Source organism: Phyllobates terribilis, unplaced genomic scaffold, assembly GCF_046119375.1.
Source record: "Phyllobates terribilis strain yellow unplaced genomic scaffold, ASM4611937v1 Scaffold_1__5_contigs__length_1240528914, whole genome shotgun sequence".
Taxonomy (NCBI): Eukaryota; Metazoa; Chordata; class Amphibia; order Anura; family Dendrobatidae; genus Phyllobates; species Phyllobates terribilis.
In genome coordinates this window covers 890,158,755-890,183,238 of record NW_027362761.1, presented here as the reverse complement: position 1 = coordinate 890,183,238, position 24,484 = coordinate 890,158,755, and the positions used below count along the sequence as shown (strand labels likewise).

At 43.8% G+C, this 24,484-nt stretch overlaps 1 protein-coding gene across 2 annotated transcripts in view; it reads right to left on the bottom strand.

Moving 5' to 3' along the window:
• The window catches only part of LOC141154274 (EF-hand calcium-binding domain-containing protein 14-like), a 315,751-nt gene that overhangs the window by 101,555 nt on the left and 189,712 nt on the right, over positions 1-24,484 (bottom strand). The window contains exon 8 of one of the 2 annotated variants that reach the window (XM_073639921.1): positions 16,981-17,025. The exons of the other annotated variant lie outside the window; for it this stretch is intronic. Within the exon in view, the coding sequence (XP_073496022.1) occupies positions 16,981-17,025 (45 nt within the window). The remainder of the gene's footprint in view (positions 1-16,980; positions 17,026-24,484) is intronic. 2 annotated transcript variants of the gene reach the window in all.

Sequence of the window (24,484 nt, the reverse complement as noted above, 5' to 3'; positions counted from 1 at the left end):
ACGGATGGACTCTACATGCCTGGTTCCCACCGTGAAGCATGGAGGAGGAGGTGTGATGGTGTGGGGGTGCTTTGCTGGTGACACTGTTGGGGATTTATTCAAAATTGAAGGCATACTGAACCAGCATGGCTACCACAGCATCTTGCAGCGGCATGCTATTCCATCCGGTTTGCGCTTAGTTGGGCCATCATTTATTTTTCAACAGGACAATGACCCCAAACACACCTCCAGGCTGTGTAAGGGCTATTTGACCAAGAAAGAGAGTGATGGGGTGCTACGCCAGATGACCTGGCCTCCACAGTCACCAGACCTGAACCCAATCGAGATGGTTTGGGATGAGCTGGACCGCAGAGTGAAGGCAAAAGGGCCAACAAATGCTCAGCATCTCTGGGAACTCCTTCAAGATTGTTGGAAGACCATTTCCGGTGACTACCTCTTGAAGCTCATCAAGAGAATGCCAAGAGTGTGCAAAGCAGTCATCAAAGCAAAAGGTGGCTACTTTCAAGAACCTAGAATATAAGACATATTTTCAGCTGTTTCACACTTTTTTGTTAACTATATAATTTCACATGTGTTAATTCATAGTTTTGATGCCTTCAGTGTGAATGTACAATTTTCATAGTCATGAAAATACAGAAAAATCTTTAAATGAGACGGTGTGTCCAAACTTTTGTTCTGTACTGTATATATAAATATATATATATATATATATGTTTATTTTGTTTTAAATCAGGAGTGCACAACATTTTTCGATCCAAGGGCCACAATGCCATACTGAACCAATCCCAAGTGCCGCAAATTGTTTTTAAAGAGGTAGTTACATGAATACATCACCAAAACCACCATGAGTGCATTAATACATGACTGTAACCAAATTTTAAATATCTGAGAAGGATTTGGAGAGTTTGTGCTCTGTTTCTGCTCCAATATAATCAATGTGAACACACTCTAACTTAAACTGAGTTTCTTGGAGTAGAAACTCACCAAATCCGCCTTATAATCTCAAATCTCTATGTTTTGACACTTTGTAAGTTTTAACATAGCCATGAAGCATATTATGAATTGCTACATGTGTAGAAGTTTAGAACCACTGTACATGAATGGAGCACTAGAACCACCATTGTTACATGAATACAGCACCAGAACTACCATCAGTAAATGAATGCAGCGCCAGAATTACATCAGTACATGAATGCAGCATCAGAACCACTGTCAGTACATGAATGCAGAGCCAGAAACAATGTCAGTACATGAATACAGCGCCATAAACACCATAAGTACATGAATTCAGCAACAGAACTACCGTCTGTACCTGAATGCTGCAGCAGAACCACCGTCAATACAGGCTGTCCCACACTGACCCTCTATAAAATACCCCACACACACTGCACTTCTTCAAAATATCCCCTCACTCTGCCCATCTGTATAATATACCCCCACATTGCCCATTTCCAAAATATCCTACACCACTGCCCCTCTATATATCTCCCTCACATAATATCCCCCTCACAACCCCTCCCCATAATGTTCTGCCACATACTGCCCCTTTTCATATTTCCCCCATACTGCTTCTTTCCAAGTCCCCCCACCCCACTGTCCCTCATTATACTATGATCCCTTTCACATTTCCCCCTAATTGCCCCATAATGTCCCAAATTGCCATATAATGTCCTAAATTTCTCCATAATATCCCGAATTACTTCATAATGTACCATAATGTCCCAAATTGCCCATAAAATCCCATATTGTCCCATAATGTCTCGCATAATGTCTCAAATTGGCCACAATGTCCCAAATTGCTCCATTATGTCCCAAATTGTCACATCATGTGCCCTCATATTAGCACAACCCTTCTCTCCCCCAGCACCTCATCTAAAATAATATGACATTTCATTTTCGGCACCTGCATGAAGCGCTTACCAGTGCCTGACATTGCCTCTGTCTGTGTGGCCCCGGCAGCAGTGTGATGACATTGCAACATGCTGATATCATCACGTTGGTACACGTCAGGGCGGGGGCTGAAAAGCGCTTTCTCTGCCCCAGTTTCGGAGCCACAGTGTTCAAATGTATTCGCATCCGAAAGACGCAAATACATTTGAATATGGAAAGAAGGTACTAGCGTTAATTCATCGCACTCTCTTAGTTGTGATAAAGTGTAATTTATTGATACAGCATAAATCAGATTAATCAGACCAGTGATGGGTGGCGACAATATATTGGGACTAGTGTTGTGCCACCCCCGTAGTGTTCGAGTTCGGTTCGTCGAACACCCGTATGTTCTCCGAACTGTTCGTCGAACTGTTCGACGAACACCTTCAAACACCATTAAAACCAATGGCAGGCAAACAAAAACACATAGAAACACATAGAAAACACCTTCAAAGATGTCCAAAAAATGACAAACTGCTCAGAAGACACAACTAACACATGGAAAAGTAACAAGTACATATAGTCATGCGAAAAGAAAAGAGGTGGAGGAGTAAAAGGAGGGGGAGACACAGATATAGGCATGTCATGCCCTTCTAAAACCAAAAAAGTGCGAAGCCGAGACGGCCAGTCCGTTCCTGCCCGTGCGACCTCCGTGTCGCCGAGTTTGTGCCAGAGCTGTGGTCGACCCTGACGGCCAGCCCCCCTCTCCCAATACTTGTGCCTGTCCGCTGGTGGGTCGAGCGAGCCCCCCTGTGGTGGAGGCAGGTCTAAGCTTTTTAATTTAAATTGTCTCTCTAATTTGAATGCGTACACTTTAAATCATTTTACAAGAATCTATTGGAGGGCAAATCTGATGCCAGCAGCCACGGTAGCAAGAAGAGGCGGAGCCTGCCGTGTGCTGCTGTGTTTGTGGTGTGGAGAGAGCTCCTGGGAAGGGAGGTTTTGTTTTTCCATCTGGGACTTTTTGTCTGCCCCCTTCCCAGGAAAGCAGGCTTGTGTGGGGACTGGCCTCCGGGGCTGGGCCCCCGGCTCCCACCTCCCGGTCCATGCCGGGCGGGGGGTGGGAGGAACACCACTTCGGCTAAGGCAGCAAGATCTGGCCAAGCACCTGGCGAGGGGTCTAGCATGAGGACCAGGCTGAGGAGGAACCCTGAGGCCATGACCACGGCGGCTCCTTCCCCCAGAGGTGGGTCGAGTGCGAGCAGAGGTGCTGCGGAGGTGCCCCCTGATTGGGGCACCAAGGTGGCAAAGGAGGCTACCATCAGCTATATCACCCATGTCCAAGAGCACCTCTGTCAGTATGAGGAAGCCTCAAAAAAGCTAAGATCCCTCTGGGGGGAGTTGAGAGCAGCTCAGGGGAGGTCCGAGATGGCCTCCAGCAGCAAGAAGCCTTATCTGTCTGCCGCGGTCCGGAAGATCAAGCGAGCCATCCATGAGTTGGAGGATCGGAGATGTACCATCTTGGCAGGCAGCGGACCCTTTAAGGAGAAGCTCAAGAATGAGGACCGGTTCAGAGCCATGACCGGTGGGGCTCTAGAGGGGTCTCAGAGCCCCAGCCAGGCGGTGGAGGACACGGAGGAAGAGGAGGCATGCGCTGAGGAGGTCTCGCCCTACCCACTGTCTGGTGGCCTGGTAAGTGATCTCCAGGCGTTGCATAGCGGGATAGTCCCCCAGCAGATCGCTCTACCGTCTGATTCCTGCCCTTCAGAGGGCAGCGGGAGCGAGGGGGAGGATGAGGAGGAGGGGAGTAGTAGTGAGGGGGGATGCCTCATCATGAAGCAGATCCAGCAGGTTGAGTCCCCGTTTTGTTTTGGTCAGCTAACATTCGGGGATGAGATCTGCGAGGATGAGGCACCCGGGAGGGGTAAGAAGAGGAAGGCAATGAAAAGGCAGAAGAAAACTCCGGTCGCACATAAGTTTGTGTATTTCCCCCTCCCTGGGGCCCCCCTGTCCCGTTGTGTGGCACCCGCTACCCACCCCGGCACGGGCCCTGTTGTGGGTCCGCAGCAAGGGAGCGGGGAGAATATAGGCCATGGCACGCAGAGTGCTGCCTCTGTTGGTAATAATGGAGGCAGTGGGGCGGATGTGGGCGGTCCATCGGGGGTTAACATCAGTGGTGGTGCTCAGGCTGGACCCCCTGTGAAAGGGGGGTCTGGTCTGGCACCTGGTGCGCCTGCCCGTGTGCGGGGGGTGGCGGGTGCATCTGCCGCTGCCCCTAGCACTGCTGGTGGCGCACCGACAGACGGGGCCGCATATTCGGCGGCGCGTGCTGGGGTGTCTGAGTCCCTCACACACGGATCCGCTAAAACTTGATCACTTTTGGGGGCCCAGGTACCTGCTAAGCTCAAGGGCGCTGGGCCTGCGGCTCCGGCAGAGCCGGCTCATAAAAAGGTGGGGTCTGCTCCCCTGGCGGGGTCTGCGGCAAAGTCGGGGCCCCCTGCGCAGGGGCCCATTAATGGGTCTGTGCGGGGGGCTCCGCCGCCGGTGGATGCCGAGGGGGAGTGGCCTAACCTGGGGCCGGCCGCTGGAACCAGGCTCTTTGCAGTCAAAGGTGTGACGCTGGGGGGTGCTGAGCCCCTGGGAGCTGGTGCCGTGAGTCCAGGGGCCCCTGTGATTAGACCCGGTTCCGGGTCGGCTTCAGGGGCTCAGGCACGGCCAGCTTCAGGGGGCGTGGCCTCCCTGGCATCTGCTGCACCAGTGGGCGTGACATCAGAGGACCTGTCTGTACCTTCGGGTGCAGGGGGCGTGGCCTTGTGGACAAGCCCCACCCGTGGGCATGGCTCCACCCAAAGGGGTGGAGCTTAGCGCCAACGGCGCAGCCAGCTGGGAGCAGTGGTGCTACAGCCGCAGCGGAAAGCAGCAAAAAAGGTGCCTGTCGGTCGGAGTCCCCTGCGTCTTGTGTGCAGTGTTGTGTCGGCCAAGAGGCCTACTTTTCTCTTTTTTGGCAGTGGGCCAAGTTTTTAGTTCTCTTTTTTGGGGTTTGGCATGAGTGTATTAGAGTGAATGTGTGTATGTTAGGAAGGGGTAAAGGAAAAAAAAGGAGGATCAAGGCCTTCCCTTGCTGAGGGGGGTTTTGAGCAAAAGGTATTGCTTTAGTGGACATTTTTCTTGAAAAAGATTGCTGGACTTTGTGTTTTGGGCTTTTTTGGGGTTTCCTTGGGGATTTGTTTACTGGGGCTTATATTTGTATATTGTTGTTTTTGTTGTGTTTTGTACTTTTATATAAAATAAAAAAAAGAGTTCCAGCTCCAGTAGCGTCCACTAAAGCTGCTGCAGTTAAAAAGTTTTATAAGGATCGAGCTTGGTGGTCCACCGCAAGGCGTCCTACCGCCAGTCCCAGCCCCTGTGCCTTGGGGTGCCTCCCGATGCTCTTCACTGAGTGTCCCGGGGACCCGAAGCATTTCCTTTGAAAAAATTAAGTGTCCAAACTACAGGTGGTGTAGCTTGCTTAACAGATGGGATAATCCACTGACTAGCAGACACTGCTACTAGGCACAAAGTATTTCCTGGGCTAGATGCAGTTAAAAATTTGTAATTAGATACTCTCGTTGGATGCTGAGAAAGCATTCCATAGAGTCTCCTGGCACGCCATATATTATTCTCTTAAAAAGCTTGGGGTAGGGGTCTAGGGGACCCTTTTATAGACAAAATCACGGCCCAGTATCGCAATACGTCACCTAGGCTGAAGATAAATGGAACATTTTCATCACCTTCCATAATCACCAATGGGACAAGGCAGGGATGTCCTCTGTCCCCTCTCTTATACATCCTAGTGATGGAGCACCTGCTCTCATCAATTCGCCATAACCCAAATATTAGGTGGATTGAGGTGGAAGGCACCAAGTACAAGTGCTCTGCATTTGCTGATGATGTCCTAGTATATATCACTCAATCACATATATCCATCCCTGCTGTTATGGCTGAAATAGATCACTTTGTTACATGGTCAAATTTTAAAATCAATGCAGCGAAGTCTGAGGCCCTCGATGTCTCCCTCCCCAAATCCATACAGGATTCCATCCAGTCCAACTTTCCCTTTGCCTGGCCCTCACAGGGTATCAAATACTTAGGAATTCCTATTCATAGAGACCTCTCCCGTCTATGTTATCTTTATTTTGGGCCCTTTATTGAACAACTACATACAGACCACGGTTGGCAAGTTAGAACTGTAAGATTCACTACGTGAACCACTGGTGTTTTGTGGAAAAGCCCATGTACACTGTGTTCCAAATTATTACGCAAAAAGTGTTTAGGAGTGATAAGGGAAGTATTTTTTTGTTTGTCAGTTAAACTCATTGATGGTGATGTGTGTCAGGGCTCTTTATATCACTGTAAGCAATTGCAGACACCTGTGCTAATTAGTTTGGCAGGTGTGTCCAATGAAAGGCAAGACTACTTAAGAAGGCTGTCCCACATTATTAAGCAGCCTACATTTTCTGCCAAAATGGGAAAGAAAAAGGATGTGTCGGCTTCTGAGAAGCAACAAATTGTGGAGCGTTTAGGTCAAGGCATGACTACGATCAACATTGCCAAGACACTTCATCCTGATCTTCGCACAATCAAGAAGCATGTAGCTGATTCACAGTACACACGCGTGCTTGCTGATAAGGGAATATTGAGGACTCTTTCCTACAGACAATTACGTCAGGTTAAAAGAGCAGCGGCAAAAAAGCCTTGTCATAGCAGCAGACAAGTTTTTGAAGCTGCTGGTGCCTCCAACGTCCCCCGAACAACAAGATGCAGAGTCCTTCAGAGGTTTGCAGCTGTGCGTGAGCCATCCTGTCGACCTCCTCTATCCACTGTACACAAGCAGAAACGGCTCCAGTGGGCCAAGCAACACATGAAGACTGACTTCAAAATTGTTTTGTTCACCGATGAGTGCCGTGCAACGCTCGATGGTCCAGATGGATGGAGTGGAGGATGGCTGGTTGATGGACACCCCACGCAAACATGGCTACGGCGCCAACAAGGAGGAGGTGGAGTAATGTTTTGGGCTGGAATCATGGGGAGAGAGATTGTTGGCCCCTTTAGGATCCCTGAAGGGGTAAAGATGAACTCCATAATGTATGTAGAGTTTCTCAAACAGCACTTCCTGCCATGGTTCAAGAAGAAGAACTGTGTATTCCGCAGCAAGATCATTTTCATGCATGATATGTGCAGCATTAGACGGTGCATTAACACATCTGCATCTCTGGCTGATATGGGCATAAAAGGGGACAAACTTATGGTGTGACCCCCATGCTCGCCTGACCTCAACCCCATTGAGAACCTCTGGAGCATCATCAAAAGGAGTCTCTATGATGGCGGGAGGCAGTTCACATCTAAGCAACAGCTCTGGGAGGGTATTCTGTCCTCATGCAAAACAATTGAAGCAGAAACCATCCAAAACCTGACAAATTCAATGGACGAGAGAGTTCAGAAGCTCCTTTCGGACAAGGGGTCCTATGTGCAAATGTAACATCACCTAAAATAAAGTTTTTAGTTGAAAACTGTTTGATTTCAGTTTGTAATTACCTGCTAATGCTAATAATTTCAAAAATGACCATTTTTTTGTTCTTTATTAAAATGAAAAGGTTGATCGAAGAGTGTGGGGGATATAAGAGTGTGGCAACCCAGTAGTCAGGATTATTTCGAATTCTGACAATCTGAGGGTCATGTTGCAGGTAGTGCAGCAAGAAGGCACTCATGTGTCTTGCGCATCTAGGAGCCCCAAAATTATTTTTCGTGCTAGATGCAGCTAAAAATTATTATTAATTTGAAAGCTGTTGGAGCTAGTATAGATGGCCTAATAGAATCAGTACTGCAAACTCCTACAAAGCCCAAATTATTTTCCAGCCAAGATACAGATAAACATGATTAGTAATTCTAAATCTGGTGGAGTTTAGTATAGATGGCCTAATAGAATCAGTACTACACACTGCTACAAGGCCCAAATTATTTTCCAGCCAAGATACAGATAAACATGATTAGTAATTTTAAATCTGGTGGAGTTTAGTATAGATGGCCTAATAGAATCAGTACTGCACACTGCTACAAGGCCCAAATTATTTTCCAGCCAAGATACATATAAACATGATAAGTAATTCTAAATCTGATGGAGTTTAGTATAGATGGCCTAATAGAATCAGTACTGCACACTGCTACAAGGCCCAAATTATTTTCCAGCAAAGATACAGATAATCATGATTAGTAATTTTAAATCTGGTGGAGTTTAGTATAGATGGCCTAATAGAATCAGTACTGCATACTGCTACAAGGCACAAATTATTTTCCAGCCAAGATACAGATAAACATGATTAGTAATTTGAAAGCTTAAAACGGTTGGTGAGGAGATTTTAGCAAATCATCAAGCTTTTACTCTCCCCAGGATGACACAGGGGTAGAAAAGTCCTTTCGGATCCATGATTTGTTCATCTTTATGAACGTGAGTCTGTCTACATTATCAGTGGAGAGCTGCGTGCGCTTATCTGTCAGCACACCACCAGCAGCGCTGAACACACGTTCAGACAGAACGCTGGCTGCGGGGCATGACAAGATCTCCAAGGCGTAAGTGGCGAGCTCCAGCCATTTATCCAGATTGGAAGCCCAAAAAGAGCAAGGGTCCAGTGACACAGTCATGGCTTCAATGTTTACTTGGAGATACTCCTGTACCATCGTCTCTAGGCGTTGACTATGTGTCAGACTTCTTGTCTCCTCTGGCCTTGCAAAGGATGGGCTAAAAAAGTGGTGAATTGATTCCGCAAAATTGATGTTACCAGCAGATACTGTGTTTCTGTTACGTTTTGAGTGCTGAACACTCGACGGTCCCACGGTTGGCAAGTTGGAACTGTGAGATTCACTACGTGCACCACTAGTGTTTTGGGGAAAAGCACATGTGAGATTCTGCAACAGTCTCTGCTGATACTCCTGCATGTGTGCATCTCTTTCTATGGCAGGAATACTTTCTGCGAATTTACTTTTGTACCGGGGATCTAACAGTGTGGCAACCCAGTAGTCAGGATTATTTCTAATTCTCACAATTCGAGGGTCATGTTGCAGGTAGTGCAGCAAGAAGGCACTCATGTGTCTTGCGCATCCAGGAGCACCAAGTCCCTGTTGTGTCGGTGGCGAGGTAACAATCATGATCCTTCCTCTGCCCTCTCCCCCCAACCTCGCACAACAGAAATGTGGTCAAGTTCTCCCTCATCTGATGAGTCTTCCATCAGTTCGTCCTCCACTTCTTCCTGGGCTCCTGCACCTTCCTCACTAGTTTGGCTGCTGCCATACGCCCTGGTAAAAGCATCTCCCCCACCCTCACATTCCTGCCGCCTTGGTGCTGCCGACCGTCTGGACCTTGCAGATGTTAGCCCTTCCGCATACAACTCCTCCTCCTCTACTTCCTCCACCTCCTCTTGTGCCACCACCTGACTCCGAATTCTGTTTAACATGTGCTCCAGCATGTAAATCACCGGAATTGTCATGCTGATAATGGCATCGTCAGCACTAAACATCTTCGTCGCCATTTCAAAACTGTGCAGAAGGGTGCATAGGTCAATAATCTGAGACCACTCCTCCAGCGTGATTTGCCCCACCTCTGCATCTCGTTGGCCCAGGCTATACGTCACAACATATTGCACCAGGGCTTGTCGGTGCTGCCACAGTCGCTGCAACATGTGCAGAGTTGAATTCCACCGGGTAGGCACATCGCATTTTAGCCGGTGAAGTGGCAGCCCCAACGACTTCAGTAGAGATGTAAGTCGCTGAGCTGCGGGATGCGAACGGAAGAAGAGAGCACACAGCGACCGTGCCCTCTGCAGAAGGCCATCTAGTCCGGGATAGTGGGCTAAAAATTGCTGGACAACCAGGTTCAACACGTGAGCCATACAAGGCACGTGTGTGACATTTCCCCAGCGAAGGGCCACACCCAGGTTTGCAGCATTGTCGCACACGGCATTCCCTGGTTTCAGGTCCAGTGGAAACAACCATTCATGAAACTGGTTCTCCAGAGCTGACCACAACTACTCAGCTGTGTGACTCACATTTCCCAGACATTTCAAAGTAAAAACCGCCTGATGATGTTGAGCCCTGCTGCCAGCATAGTAAGGAGGTGTGCAGGATCCCTTCTGCGCAGTTAGAAAGCTTGTGGCATGACCAGACAGACTTTGGGTGCAGGTGGAGGACCGAGAGGAGGTTGAGGAGGCAGAAGCAGTGGAGGAACATTGAGATAAAGAGGATTGACGCATAACTCATGGGGACAGCAAGACTTGGACAGCAGCCCCTTGTCCTGCTGTCACCATAGTTACCCAGTGCCCAGTCAGTGACATGTAACACCCCTGTCCATGCCTACTCGTCCAAGTGTCTGTGGTGAAATGCACCCTGTCACACACAGAGTTTCTCAAAGAAGCGGTGATGTTGTGTGCGACATGCTGGTGGAGCGCAGGCACACCTTTCTTTGAGAAGTAGTGCCGACTGGGCATCTGGCACTGGGGCACTGCGACGGACATAAGGTCTCGAAAATCCTCTGTGTCCACCAGGTGGAAAGGCAGCACTTCAGTAGCCAAGAGCTTGCAGATGGTGAAATTCAACCTCTTAGCTTTCTCATGGCTAGGAGGAAATGGTCTTTTACTTGTCCACATCTGAGGGACCGAGGGCTGGCTGTTGTGCTTAGACGGGGTTGAGAAGGGTGTCCCTGGCAAACTGCCGGTCTGTGAGGAAGATGCAGGCGGACATGTTAGGTTGCCTTGATCCAAAGGTGGTGCTATCGATGTCGGACAGCGCTAAACACCAGCTGGTGTTTCCACCTCCAAAGAAAATGTTGACCTGCCAATCACGCTGGCTGTTGCGGGTAAAGAGGTGGCAGGTCTGCGTCACAAAACAGGTGTGACTGCTGTCCCCCCAGTCACAGAGGATGAAGAGGCCAAGGATGCACAAGATGGGGCAGACGGTGGTTGGCCCGGCCGGCTAGGCCGCATTGTAGCACAGTGAGCTTCCCTCTGCAACTTATGCTTCATATCCATGTGCCGGTTCATGCATGAAGTACTCAAACTATGTATTTTTTGGCCTCTACTTAGCTTTCACTGACAAATGTTACAGATAACATGAGTTGGGTCATCTTTATCGATCTGAAAAAATGCCCAGGCTATGCAAGGCTTAGCACCCATGCGACCTGAAGAGCCACCACGACTTGTGGTCAGAGGCAGAGTTGTGTTTGAGGATGCAGTTGTTCACGTCCTTCCAGTACTATGCCCCTGATGAAGCCACCTTGAGTGGCGACACGCGTTGGGCACGGGAGCTTCAGCTATACCTTCCCATGCACAGGCTGTATCCTTGTAGCACTTATCTACCCTAGGTCTCAATGCATATTTGGTTGTCCTACAAGCTTCAGGGGCAGATCTAGCCACTGATATTGTCTATATGTTTGCATTTGTGGGGTAAAAGGTGGGGCATGGGCAATATATATACTCTTTTATATTTATTGTTATTGTTTTGGTGCCCCATATATGATGATTCTCATCTCTAGCTACCGATAGGTTTCTGAGGTAATGTATACACATTTATATATTCTCATCTAATCATTTTTGTGTTCTGTATGCCTCATGAGATTTTCTATTTGGGTATGTGCAATATAGAGTTTGGGGAATATTGACCATCACAGATACCCCGTTTCAGCCTGTGCAATTTTTATCCTATTTCTTACTTACTTACGTGCAGTACTATGCATTATATTCCATCAAAATATAGGAAGGTACTTTGCTATAGCTGGCTCCCCTAGTAGTGGCTTTTGTCCACTATTTTTTATGGTGTTTTAATTGTCGGTCGGTATATTCTTCTGTATATGTGTGTCAGGATCTATATGTTTTGAATAAATTGATATATATTTATGGTAAATTATTCATTGTTGATTATTTGGGTGATCACCGCTAGTAAGCATATCTCCTTTTTTCTTTGATTGACATGTGTACTATGTTTTGATATGCTAGGGGTAGATCCCGAACAATAGATGGTGCCCTCCTAATTAGTGGTGTTTGTCCTTCCAGTACTATGTCTCTGTCCAGGAAGGCGCAACCTGACCTCGTCGTCACTAGCATCCTCCTCCACCTCCTCTGCTAACCTCATCTCTTGGCTGACTGTGGGTTGACAGTAAGTTGGATCTCCAACCTCGTCATCATCACCCTGTGTGTTATCTCACCCGTCGTCCTCAGAGCCAACCTCTTCCTGCCCTGACAAAAAACTAAAGTTGTCGCTAGAATCAGGTATTTGAGTCTCATCATCGTCTTCCTCATTGTCTCCACCAACAGGAGTTATAGTTTGGGAACGAGGGTCTACATTATGGTCAGAACCTTCTGCGTCTGGTCCTGGATCCAACTCATAAAGATTCTGGGCATCAGTGCAGATCATTTCCTCGTCTGGATTCACAGAAGCTCTGGAGCCGACCTCTGATTCCCAGGCTATAGTATGAGTAAACAGCTCTGCAGACTCAACCATCTGTTCTACCCCATACTCAGACGTGCAGCTGGAGACTTGGGAGCTGTGAGGAAGCCAGTGCGATTGGGGTGACACCTCTGAGGACTGGAGTATTTGTGATGTTGAAGTTGAGGTGAAGGAGAGCCCACTTAAAGGAGCATTTGATATCCGTTGAAGCACCTGCTGTTTTTGTGCCTCATCTGGAATTTGTAGCGATTGGCGTGGCCGTAAGAAAGGGATCTTATCACATTGTCCGCTAAAAGAAGTAGACATCTTAGTTTGGCTGGAATATGGTCTTTCTTCTGCAGAAGTTACTGTTGCTTTAACACCTACCCCACGGACACAACCTTTTTTTCCCTTCCCAACACGCCTATTCCCCTTTCCACCAGCAGCAGGCCTTTTTCCACTCATTTTGGTGGTTAACTAATTCACAACTCTGGACTTGTTTGCACAAAAACAATGGATGGGAACCGAGCAGAGCTGAGTGGCCAAACTGTGGTATTAGCCCAAAATTATTGGCTGGGTTAGATGCATAAAAAAATTATATTGAATTTGCAACCTGGTGGAGGTTAGTATAGATGGACTAATAGAACAAGTACCACACACTGCTACAAGCCAAAATATTTTTTCAGAGCTAGATGCAGAAAAAAATTATATTGAATTTGCAACCTGGTGGAGGTTAGTATAGATGGGACTAATAGAACAAGTATCACACACTGCTACAAGCCAAAATATTTTTTCAGAGCTAGATGGAGAAAAAAATTATATTGAATTTGCAACCTGGTGGAGGTTAGTATAGATGGACTAATAGAACAAGTCCCACACACTGCTACAAGCCGAAATATTTTTTCAGAGCTAGATGCAGAAAAAAATTATATTGAATTTGCAACCTGGTGGAGGTTAGTATAGATGGACTAATAGAAAATGTCCCACACACTGCTACAAGCCGAAATATTTTTTCAGAGCTAGATGCAGAAAAAAATTATATTGAATTTTCAACCTGATGGAGGTTAGTATAGATGGACTAATAGAACAAGTCCCACACACTCTTACAAGCCAAAATATTTTTTCAGAGCTAGATGCAGATAAAAATTATATTGAATTTGCAACCTGGTGGAGGTTAGTATAGATGGACTAATAGAACAAGTCCCACACACTGCTACAAGCCAAAATATTTTTTCAGAGCTAGATGCAGAAAAAAATTATATTGAATTTGCAACCTGGTGGAGGTTAGTATAGATGGACTAATAGAACAAGTCCCACACACTGCTACAAGCCGAAATATTTTTTCAGAGCTAGATGCAGAAAAAAATTATATTGAATTTGCAACCTGGTGGAGGTTAGTATAGATGGACTAATAGAACAAGTCCCACACACTGCTACAAGCCGAAATATTTTTTCAGAGCTAGATGCAGAAAAAAATTATATTGAATTTTCAACCTGGTGGAGGTTAGTATAGATGGACTAATAGAACAATTCCCACACACTGCTACAAGCCGAAATATTTTTTCAGAGCTAGATGCAGAAAAAAATTATATTGAATTTTCAACCTGATGTAGGTTAGTATAGATGGACTAATAGAACAAGTCCCACACACTCTTACAAGCCGAAATATTTTTTCAGAGCTAGATGCAGATAAAAGTTATATTGAATTTGCAACCTGGTGGAGGTTAGTATAGATGGACTAATAGAACCAGTCCCACACACTGCTACAAGCCCAAATATTTTTTCAGAGCTAGATGCAGAAAAAAATTATATTGAATTTGCAACCTGGTGGAGGTTAGTATAGATGGACTAATAGAACAAGTCCCACACACTGCTACAAGCCAAAATATTTTTTCAGAGCTAGATGCAGAAAAAAATTATATTGAATTTGCAACCTGGTGGAGGTTTAGTATAGATGGACTAATAGAACAAGTGCCACACACTGCTACAAGCCGAAATATTTTTTCAGAGCTAGATGCAGAAAAAAATTATATTGAATTTGCAACCTGGTGGAGGTTAGTATAGATGGACTAATAGAAAATGTCCCACACACTGCTACAAGCCGAAATATTTTTTCAGAGCTAGATGCAGAAAAAAATTATATTGAATTTGCAACCTGGTGGAGGTTAGTATAGATGGACTAATAGAACAATTCCCACACACTGCTACAAGCCGAAATATTTTTTCAGAGCTAGATGCAGAAAAAAATTATATTGAATTTGCAACCTGGTGGAGGTTAGAATAGATGGACTAATAGAACAAGTCCCACACACTGCTACAAGCCGAAATATTTTTTCAGAGCTAGATGCAGAAAAAAATTATAATGAATTTGCAACCTGGTGGAGGTTAGTATAGATGGACTAATAGAACAAGGCCCACACACTGCTACAAGCCGAAATATTTTTTCAGAGCTAGATGCAGAAAAAAATTATATTGAATTTGCAACCTGGTGGAGGTTAGTATAGATGGACTAATAGAACAATTCCCACACACTGCTACAAGCCGAAATATTTTTTCAGAGCTAGATGCAGAGAAAAATTATATTGAATTTGCAACCTGGTGGAGGTTAGAATAGATGGACTAATAGAACAAGTCCCACACACTGCTACAAGCCGAAATATTTTTTCAGAGCTAGATGCAGAAAAAAATGATATTGAATTTGCAACCTGTTGGAGGTTAGTATAGATGGACTAATAGAACAAGGCCCACACACTGCTACAAGCCGAAATATTTTTTCAGAGCAAGATGCAGAAAAAAATTATATTGAATTTGCAACCTGGTGGAGGTTAGTATAGATGGACTAATAGAACAAGTCCCACACACTGCTACAAGCTGAAATATTTTTTCAGAGCTAGATGCAGATTAAAATTATATTGAATTTGCATCCTGGTGGAGGTTAGTATAGATGGACTAATAGAACAAGTCCCACACACTGCTACAAGCCAAAATATTTTTTCATAGCTATATGCAGATAAAAATTATATTGAATTTGCAACCTGGTGGAGGTTAGTATAGATGGAATAATAGAATGATGCTATGCCCAAAAGGTTTTACTTCACTAGTTGCAATAAAAAAAAATTGTATTCTATACACAGGTGGTGTAGCTTGCAACACAGATAGGCATCTCCACTGACTAACACACACTGCAAGAGGACTAAAAGGATTTGCTTTGCTAGATTTAGCCAAATGCTGTGAAAAAAAACTTGCACAGCACTGGCACAGACCTGCCTGGCAAAAAGTGATAGGAACTGATGTAACCTAGCCCTCAAAAGGACTTGAATTACAATTAGTCTTTACTCCCAACCTATCTATTTAAGATCACAGACCTGCCTGATAAAAGTGATAGGAACTGATGTAACCTAGCCCTGAAAAGGACTGCAATCACAACTATTCCCTACTCCCAAGCTATCTGTAGATTTGTGTGAAAATTGGCTTGAAATTAACAAAGTATAGCGCACACAGCAACAGCGGTGCCGTCTAACACGCAGCTGCAGCAGTGACAAAATGGTGGCGACGGGGAAAATGGCTGGGTCTTATAGGGCAAGGACATGTGACATACACTGCCAATGACACATGCCCTTGCTTGTGTGAAAAAAAGCAGTTCGCTCCGTGTGTGCGCTGCTGATAGGCTGACAGATTGCACTTCCCCACTGTAAATGCGGGAGAGAGAAAAAAAAATGGAGATCTTCATTATTTCTGCAGAGATCCATCCCCTGCCCCTCCCCCCACCCCGCTGTACACTCAAACTGCGTATTAACATTCATTTTCAGCATTACTGAGAAAAAATTCAGTTATGATTTTGGTGCACGAACATTTATCGAACATATCCTCGAACAGCCGAATTTTTTTCAACTTGTTCGTGTTCGCCGAACGGCATTGAACACCGCCCAAAACAGCTCGAATTTGAGATTGGCGAACAGTTCGAGTCGAACACCGCTCATCTCTAATTGGGACGTTTCGGCCTAAATTGGCCTTATTCAATCCAGTCACTATTGCTGCTGGCTGATGCAGGGGTTGAGGATTTAGGCTATTCTTAAGACCAGGAGTGAGATCTCTGTAGGGATAGACTCTTAGTGATCCAGGTAATGCTGGTTTCAGTAGTTTAGTAGAAGTCAGAGACTGGTCGACGGCAGGACTGAGCTGGTAGTGGTGAGTAGCGGCGCGGGCTACGCCTTGCTTATGAGAGGCCCGCGCCGCTACTCACCACTACCAGCTCAGTCCTGCCGTCGGCCAGTCACTGACTTCTACTAAACTACTGAAACCAGCATTACCTGGATCACTAAGAGTCTATCCCTACAGAGATCTCACTCCTGGTCTTAAGAATAGCCTAAATCCTCAACCCCTATATCAGCCAGCAGCAATAGCGACTGGATTGAATAAGGCCAATTTAGGCCGAAACGTTCCAATATATTGTCGCCACCCATCACTGGTCTGATTATGGCCTGTTACAACGGTATCATCAGGACGTGTGAAGGGGGCCTATATTCAAGTATTGAAGATGACTATTGAAGATGACTTCTAGCCTTCTTCTAAGGATATATTATTATGAATAAAAGAAATGATAATTAGATATTGTTACAGAGTTTATCTACAGCACAATATACTTCAGTACAACAAACATACCAGTTTGTAGAATATCCAACACTTCTGAATTTGGGACAAATGTTGCTGTAACAAGATATAAGATATTATTAAATGCAGCAAAATGACTAGATGCAGACTTAGCATAAATTGCATTTTGAAACACTATTATATGAATTTAACAGAATATATGGAAGAATATATGCGTGGTAGAATGCCAATAAATAGTCTGGCAGCGCCCTCTTGTGTTAGGAATGCACTCCTGCAATGTAATGAACATCCATACTGAGATGTATTTTGGTACCTAAAGCTGGAGGAGACTTTCCTCTGATTTTAATACCGATTATATTTAATACTGTAAGGGTTCTTGTCTGTAAGGCCAGTTTAACTGGAGTGTAATCTGTATTACAAAATATCTACCAGCTCGTTAGGCATTCTAGAAAATGAAGATTATATATAATTATTAGACTGTATTAAATATATGTACGCTTAAAGAACCAGGTGTTTTCCGGGCTGTAGACATTTTTTTTGCAGTCATTCTGTGTTTGCAGATTATTATGCACCCACTGTCACAATCTCATTGTATTTCCATTGCAAGTGGGTGGACTGGAATTTATTCAACATGTAACCAGAACTATGTAAAATGCATACTTGTGAACATGTGTCTGTCCATTCACACTGGGAATAAAAGGGAATTGTGACAATGTTCACATTACATACTACCATGATTCAGTAATCAGAAGTCACATAGAATAACTGATGAAATTTGTTTAGAGCCCAGAAAATCTCATTAATATACTTTGATTTCTAGGGTAGAGGTTAACTAGAACCATGTTTAAGTGAAAACAGTCACAATTTTTGTGTCTGTTTTACTGCTAGGAAACCCTTGAACTTAGGGTCCAATGACCCGAACTAACAGCGATCCCACCGGTGTTATTATTTTAGGTTATCAGATCTCTGGTTGGGTTGGATATGTGGAGTAATATGGGTGTATAAATACATCTGTATTAGGGTTCGCTCACACTAGTGAATAAATAGGATGAGTGCGATTTTTTCCTCAGGTGGATTCGGCGTGAGTGAAAAATCCCAGCATGCTGTGAGTGGCTGTGTATATTGGATGAGACTCGCCAATGCAAGTCTATAGGTGACAGAAAAAAATTGGATGGCCCACGGGCTATCCGTATGGCATCCGATTTTTACGCATCACATATAAAAATGACATAGGATATTCAATCACCCCATGACAAGAAGTTAACACAACAGTAAGTATTGGCAGCCTCCCCTAGGTGTTTTTTCCAGCCTGAAGATCCACACCACCACGGAGACCAGCACATAGTAATATGTGCAAATTGGAATTACTATTTTTTTTTTTTATCAAAAATATATTGTTTCCTACCCTCAGATCTGTCCTACATATATTCAATTCCTTTGTAGAATATCGACTTATACAGTTCATTCATTAGGCCTTGATTTTGGCAACAACACCTATTGCCACATCCAACATTATGCAACATGTGGAACACACAGCATGCACCCCAACATGTGCCAGGTTATTGTAGTGATCCATTGTCATTAGACTTTACTATTTATTTTTGCTATTTTGAAAAACCATAACTTCTAACTATGTAATGTTGCTTGGTCACAAATTACCAACTGAGTATTGTTCTCATCTTTCTTTTCACACTGATAAGTCAATTTGATCAACAAGGACATGTCAAATGAAGCAAAGTTATTTGACCATACAGGTCACAAATCAGATAAACAAAATCTGTTCAACTTCTCCTATATGGTTCATATAAGACAAATGACGTACAAGAACATAATAATATTCAAAATACAAAATTTATTATAATCCAAAGTTAAAAACTGACATACATATTAACCATAATGGCGCAGATACTGTACATTAGTAGTGGGCAAAAAAAGTAAGTACTGTAGGTTCAATCCAACACATGATGTAGATTAGTTATAAGAAATCGCTGAAATGAGATATATATAGATCCAACACATGATGTAAATTAGTAATGAAAATTCGCTGAGATGGGACATACATAAATATGGGTATGTCAAACATATACCATAGCCAAGTTGATAGTATATAAACTATCTAGAAGGCCCCAATGAGCCACTAAAGTGCACAGTGCATGGCTAAACATAAAAAGATAGTCACCATTAAGCAGCAAACATAAGTACAAAGTAGTAAAACTTACATGTGTGGATATCAGATGATGTGAGCCCAGGTACTGACACCCCTACGCTCATTTCGGCGCTGTGCCTTCTACCCCCGGAAGAAGGCACAGCACCGAAACGCGTGTAGGGGTGACAGTACCTAGGCTCACATCATCTGATATCCACACATGTAAGTTTTACTACTTTGTACTTATGTTTGCTGCTTAATGGTGACTATCTTTTTGTGTTTAGCCATGCACTGTGCACTTTAGTGGCTCATTGGAGCCTTCTAGATAGTTTATATACTATCAACTTGGCTATGGTATATGTTTGACATATCCATATTTATATATGTCCCATCTCAGCGAATTTTCATTACTAATTTACATCACGTGTTGGATCTATATATATCTCATTTCAGCGATTTCTTATAACTAATCTACATCATGTGTTGGATTGAACCTAGAGTACTTACTTTTTTTGCCCACTACTAATGTATCTGCACCATTATGGTTAATATGTATGTCAGTTTTTAACTTTGGATTATAATAAATTTTGTATTTTGAATATTATTATGTTCTTGCGCGTCATTTGTCTTACAAGGACATGTCAAATGTAGTTTTTTGTTCCAAACACATGCACCTAAAGTTTATTCAATCCACAAATAAAGAAGGAAAAAGAACACACATAGTCTTCATATTGTGCACATAAACATAAACACCTTTGCAGAATGCACTCTGCATATTTTAGATGTTGGTTGTTTAAAGTGAACGATGTGATCAGATGCTGGCTCAGCTGTAGGGATCAATATAGGAGGGAGCGTCAGCAGCAATCCAGAAGTGGAGATGGGGCACCAAAAAAAAACATAGCTGTATATGAATCAACTAAGTTTTCTTGCGCCAATCATGAAGCTTAGACCATAAGTTCAATCCTCTGTGTTGTTGTTTTCAATTCACCATTTTAGAAAGGTCCCAGAGGACCTTAAGCTGTGGACCAAATCCACCATGTTACTTCTCCTGGATTCTGCCATTCCCCCAAATGATCCACATGATGTGTTTCAGATGCAGGAGCAGAAACAGCTCCATACACAAAGAAGACCCCAAGCTTTCAGTACTGTGGCCTCCCAGCCACCACCACCTCCATCACCACCACCACCAGCAGCAGCATCCCCTGGATACCATTGGCCCTTCTAAACACCACCACATCAGTGGCTCAGGGGAAGGATAGCACTATTGGCCACAATACCATCTGTACCATGTGGGGTACATGCCCCAAAAGCGTTCCCGGCCCCATCACCAGAAGGCAGCACCTGTTCCAACTGTTCATGGAAGCTACATAATACCACAGCCAAACCCATAACAGCTCCCTTATAACCCATGACATCCACCTCCTCTTATATTCCATCACCTCCTCGTTCTACCAGACCTAACCCTCCTGCCAGTCGTCCCCCACTTTCACATATTATAGTTTACATTTTATTTTTGCTTTGATTGCTTAGAAGAAAGAAGGCATTTCTTCTTTGCATTTTGTGTTTGGACTTCTTTTTGGCTGTGTTGAAGCTGATTTGAATTTTTAAACATCAAATAAACACATTTCATGGTTACAGTTGGCTTTTGAATTGGTGTGTTTTATTAGTTTTGTTTTGAGTACCGTATTTAAAGAAATTACAGAACTCATTTTTTTGGGGGGGGGGGGGCTATAGTCAACCCAAAAAATTAACTTTTACAAACAGCATAATTTTGCTGCCAGGGTTTTGACCCTTCCGGCGTCAGAAAATAATCAGAAAAAAGTTCCCGCACTGTCATGTCAGATGAGTCAGGGCATCTAGTAAGAACCTGTGTTACAGGAGTAGTATTGGGCACACATTCTCCATCTGCACCCACAGATACAGGCAAATCGTGGATGCGGTGGAAATTAAGTAGTAAAACACAGGCCTTAATGACACCATTGACATTTTGTTTGCTTAATTGGAGGGCACTGTGCAAGATTCTCCATTTTGCGCACAAAATGCCAAAGGTGCATTCCACCAGATGCCATGCCCTGTGTTAAATATATGCCGCCGCCGATCCATAACATGGCAGGTATAAGGCCTTATCACATGGCAGGAGAATTGAAAGGCCTCATCTCCAACCAAGACAAATGGGACAGCTTTAGCACTGGATCCAGGTAGAATTCATGGGGGGACACCCATTTCATTGCCTCGAAGTCGCCGACCAATTAAGGAAGAATTGAAGATTCTGGACTCTCCAGTTCTTACAATATCTACAATTACAAACCAGTAGTTGCTGTCAGCCACAGCTAACAGCACTACCAAAAAATATTACTTGGAATTATAGCATTAGGACCCTGAGTTCGATGACTTCTTAACATGGATGTGCATGCCTCCGACCCCTTCAGTGATAAGCAGCTCACTGTCTATAGACTATTGCATATACAGAGCCTGGTGTGGGCGGGGTTAGCTTTCTCAGCTCTGCTTCATGCTAAATCTAAAAACTCTGATTGTGTCACAACTGCTGCAACCAGTTAACTAAGAGATACATCCTTGGATTCAGGGTCTCTTTGCCTGATGCTGCTCTCAGATGAGGTAGCAAAAACCAGCTGACAGATTGTCATTAAGGAAAACATTTTAAGTAGTGATTAGCCAGCCTGCCAAAATTCAAATTCGGCAGTTCACTTACATTTTGTAATCAAAATCTTATTATGCTCAGAGGTCTCTCTAGACGCCAGAGCATGAGAAACGTAAGATGAAAAAAATTTTTTAAATATAATATTCAACTTTTTTCAGGGCATCATGTTGTCCGCGCAGCTGACTGCCTGGTCATTCTAGTGTTTATCCACAGACTGGAAGTCTTTTTTGTGCCACAAGTTCCATTTGGTATTTGCTGCCTCAAACGCCCTCTAGGTCGTGCGACATCAAGACATCTGGACCACATACAACCAGTCATTTTATTTAATCCAAAAAAGTTTTCATCTATGGGACATTGGACTTCTTCATGCCACAAGTTCTCTCGGGAATTCAGAGCCGCTGGCACCCAATAGGTATCATGACATCATGACATCGTGTCCTGATGCACATCATGACATTGTGGAAGGCCTAGTCTATCTAGACCTCACACTTGCCGCCATTTAATTAATACTCAACTCTCCACGGTCCTCACAGTGTCTGCACATAGCTCCCATTTGGGCTGGAGAGGGGTTAGTATTATTTCTTTTAACTCCTTCTTGGCCCTCTTGAATAGAGGAAAATGGCGTCCAGGTAACCACCATTTGTATGGATTCAGGCAATTTTAATTGTAAAAAAATGTGAATATATAGATTATGAGTAATCCAAATGTATTACAAATTTGAGAATTCTATTTGCGTTGAAGTGATTTGATCATCTCTAATTCGAAAGTATGTTAAAATATATTGCTGCATTGGTAAGGCTCCATATAAAAAAAGTTACAATGTTTTTATATACATGGCGGCATTCCTGGTTTATCCGATCAACTCCTCACTCTAAAAAAGTTAATGTGCTATATGTACTTCTAAATCGTAAGAGTGAAAAATAAAACCTGGACCACAGAAGAAGGTTTTCAGGAAGCTATGTTGATGGAAAAGTAAACAGTTATGCTTCTTAGAATATGGAGAAAATAAACGGATTCCCATGAAAAATGCTATTATTGTGCAAAAGTATAAAGGTATAAACAAAACCTGGCGCCACTATGCTTGTCACAGTGTACCCCAGAATCTGGCAGAGTAAGGAGAGGTGCAGCTGCGTCAGGTAGAGATTTGCTTGTTTATAGTTAGTATAGGTATTCCACAACATATACATATATATATATATATATATATTTATATATATACTGTATATATATATATATGTATATATACATATATATATATATATATATATATACATATATATATATATATACATATAAACAGTACAGACCAAAAGTTTGGACACACCTTCTCACTTAAAGATTTTTCTGTTTTCTCATGACTATGAAAATTGTACATTCACACTGAAGGCATCAAAACTATGAACTAACACATGTGGAATTATATACTTAACAAAAAAGTGTGAAACAACTGAAAATATGTCTTATATTCTAGGTTCTTCAAAGTAGCCACCTTTTGCTTTGATGACTGCTTTGCACACTCTTGGCATTCTCTTGATGAGCTTCAAGAGGTAGTCACCGCCAATGGTCTTCCAACAATCTTGAAGGAATTCCAGAGATGCTTAGCACTTGTTGGCCCTATTGCCTACACTCTGCGGTCCAGCTCACTCCAAACCATCTCGATTGGGTTCAGGTCTGGTGACTGTGAAGGCCAGGTCATCTGGCGTAGCACCCCATCACTCTCCTTCTTGGTCAAATAGCCCTTACACAACCTGGAGGTGTGTTTGGGGTCATTGTCCTGTTGAAAAATAAATGATAGTCCAACTAAATGCAAACTGGATGGAATAGCATGCCGCTGCAAGATGCTGTGGTAGCCATGCTGGTTCAGTATGCCTTCAATTTTGAATAAATCCCCAACAGTGTCACCAGCAAAGCACCCCCACACCATCACACCTCCTCCTCCATGCTTCACGGTGGGAACCAGGCATGTAGAGTCCATCTGTTCACCTTTTTTGCGTCGCACAAAGACACGGTGGTTGGAACCAAAGATCTCAAATTTGGACTCATCAGACCAAAGCACAGATTTCCACTGGTCTAATGTCCATTCCTTGAGTTCTTTAGCTCAAACAAGTCTCATCTGCTTGTTGCCTGTCCTTAGCAGTGGTTTCCTAGCAGCTATTTTACCATGAAGGCCTGCTGCACAAAATCTCCTCTTAACAGTTATTGAAGAGATGTGTCTGCTGCTAGAACTCTGTGTGGCATTGACCTGGTCTCTAATCTGAGCTGCTGTTAACCTGTGATTTCTGAATCTGGTGACTGGGATAAACTTATCCTCAGAAGCAGAGGTGACTCTTGGTCTTCCTTTCCTGGGGCGGTCCTCATGTGAGCCAATTTCTTTGTAGCGCTTCATGGTTTTTGCAACTGCACTTGGGGACACTTTCAAAGTTTTCCCAATTTTTCGCACTGACTGACCTTCATTTCTTAAAGTAATGATGGCCACTTGTTTTTCTTTACTTAGCTCCTTTTTTCTTGCCATAATACAAATTCTAACAGTCTATTCAGAAGGACTATCAGCTGTGTATCCACCAGACTTCTGCACAACACAACTGATGGTCCCAACCCCATTTATAAGGCAAGAAATCCCACTTATTAAACATGACAGGGCTCACCTGTGAAGTGAAAACCATTTCCGGTGACTACCTCTTGAAGATCATCAAGAGAATGCCAAGAGTGTGCAAAGCAGTCATCAAGCAAAAGGTGGCTACTTTGAAGAA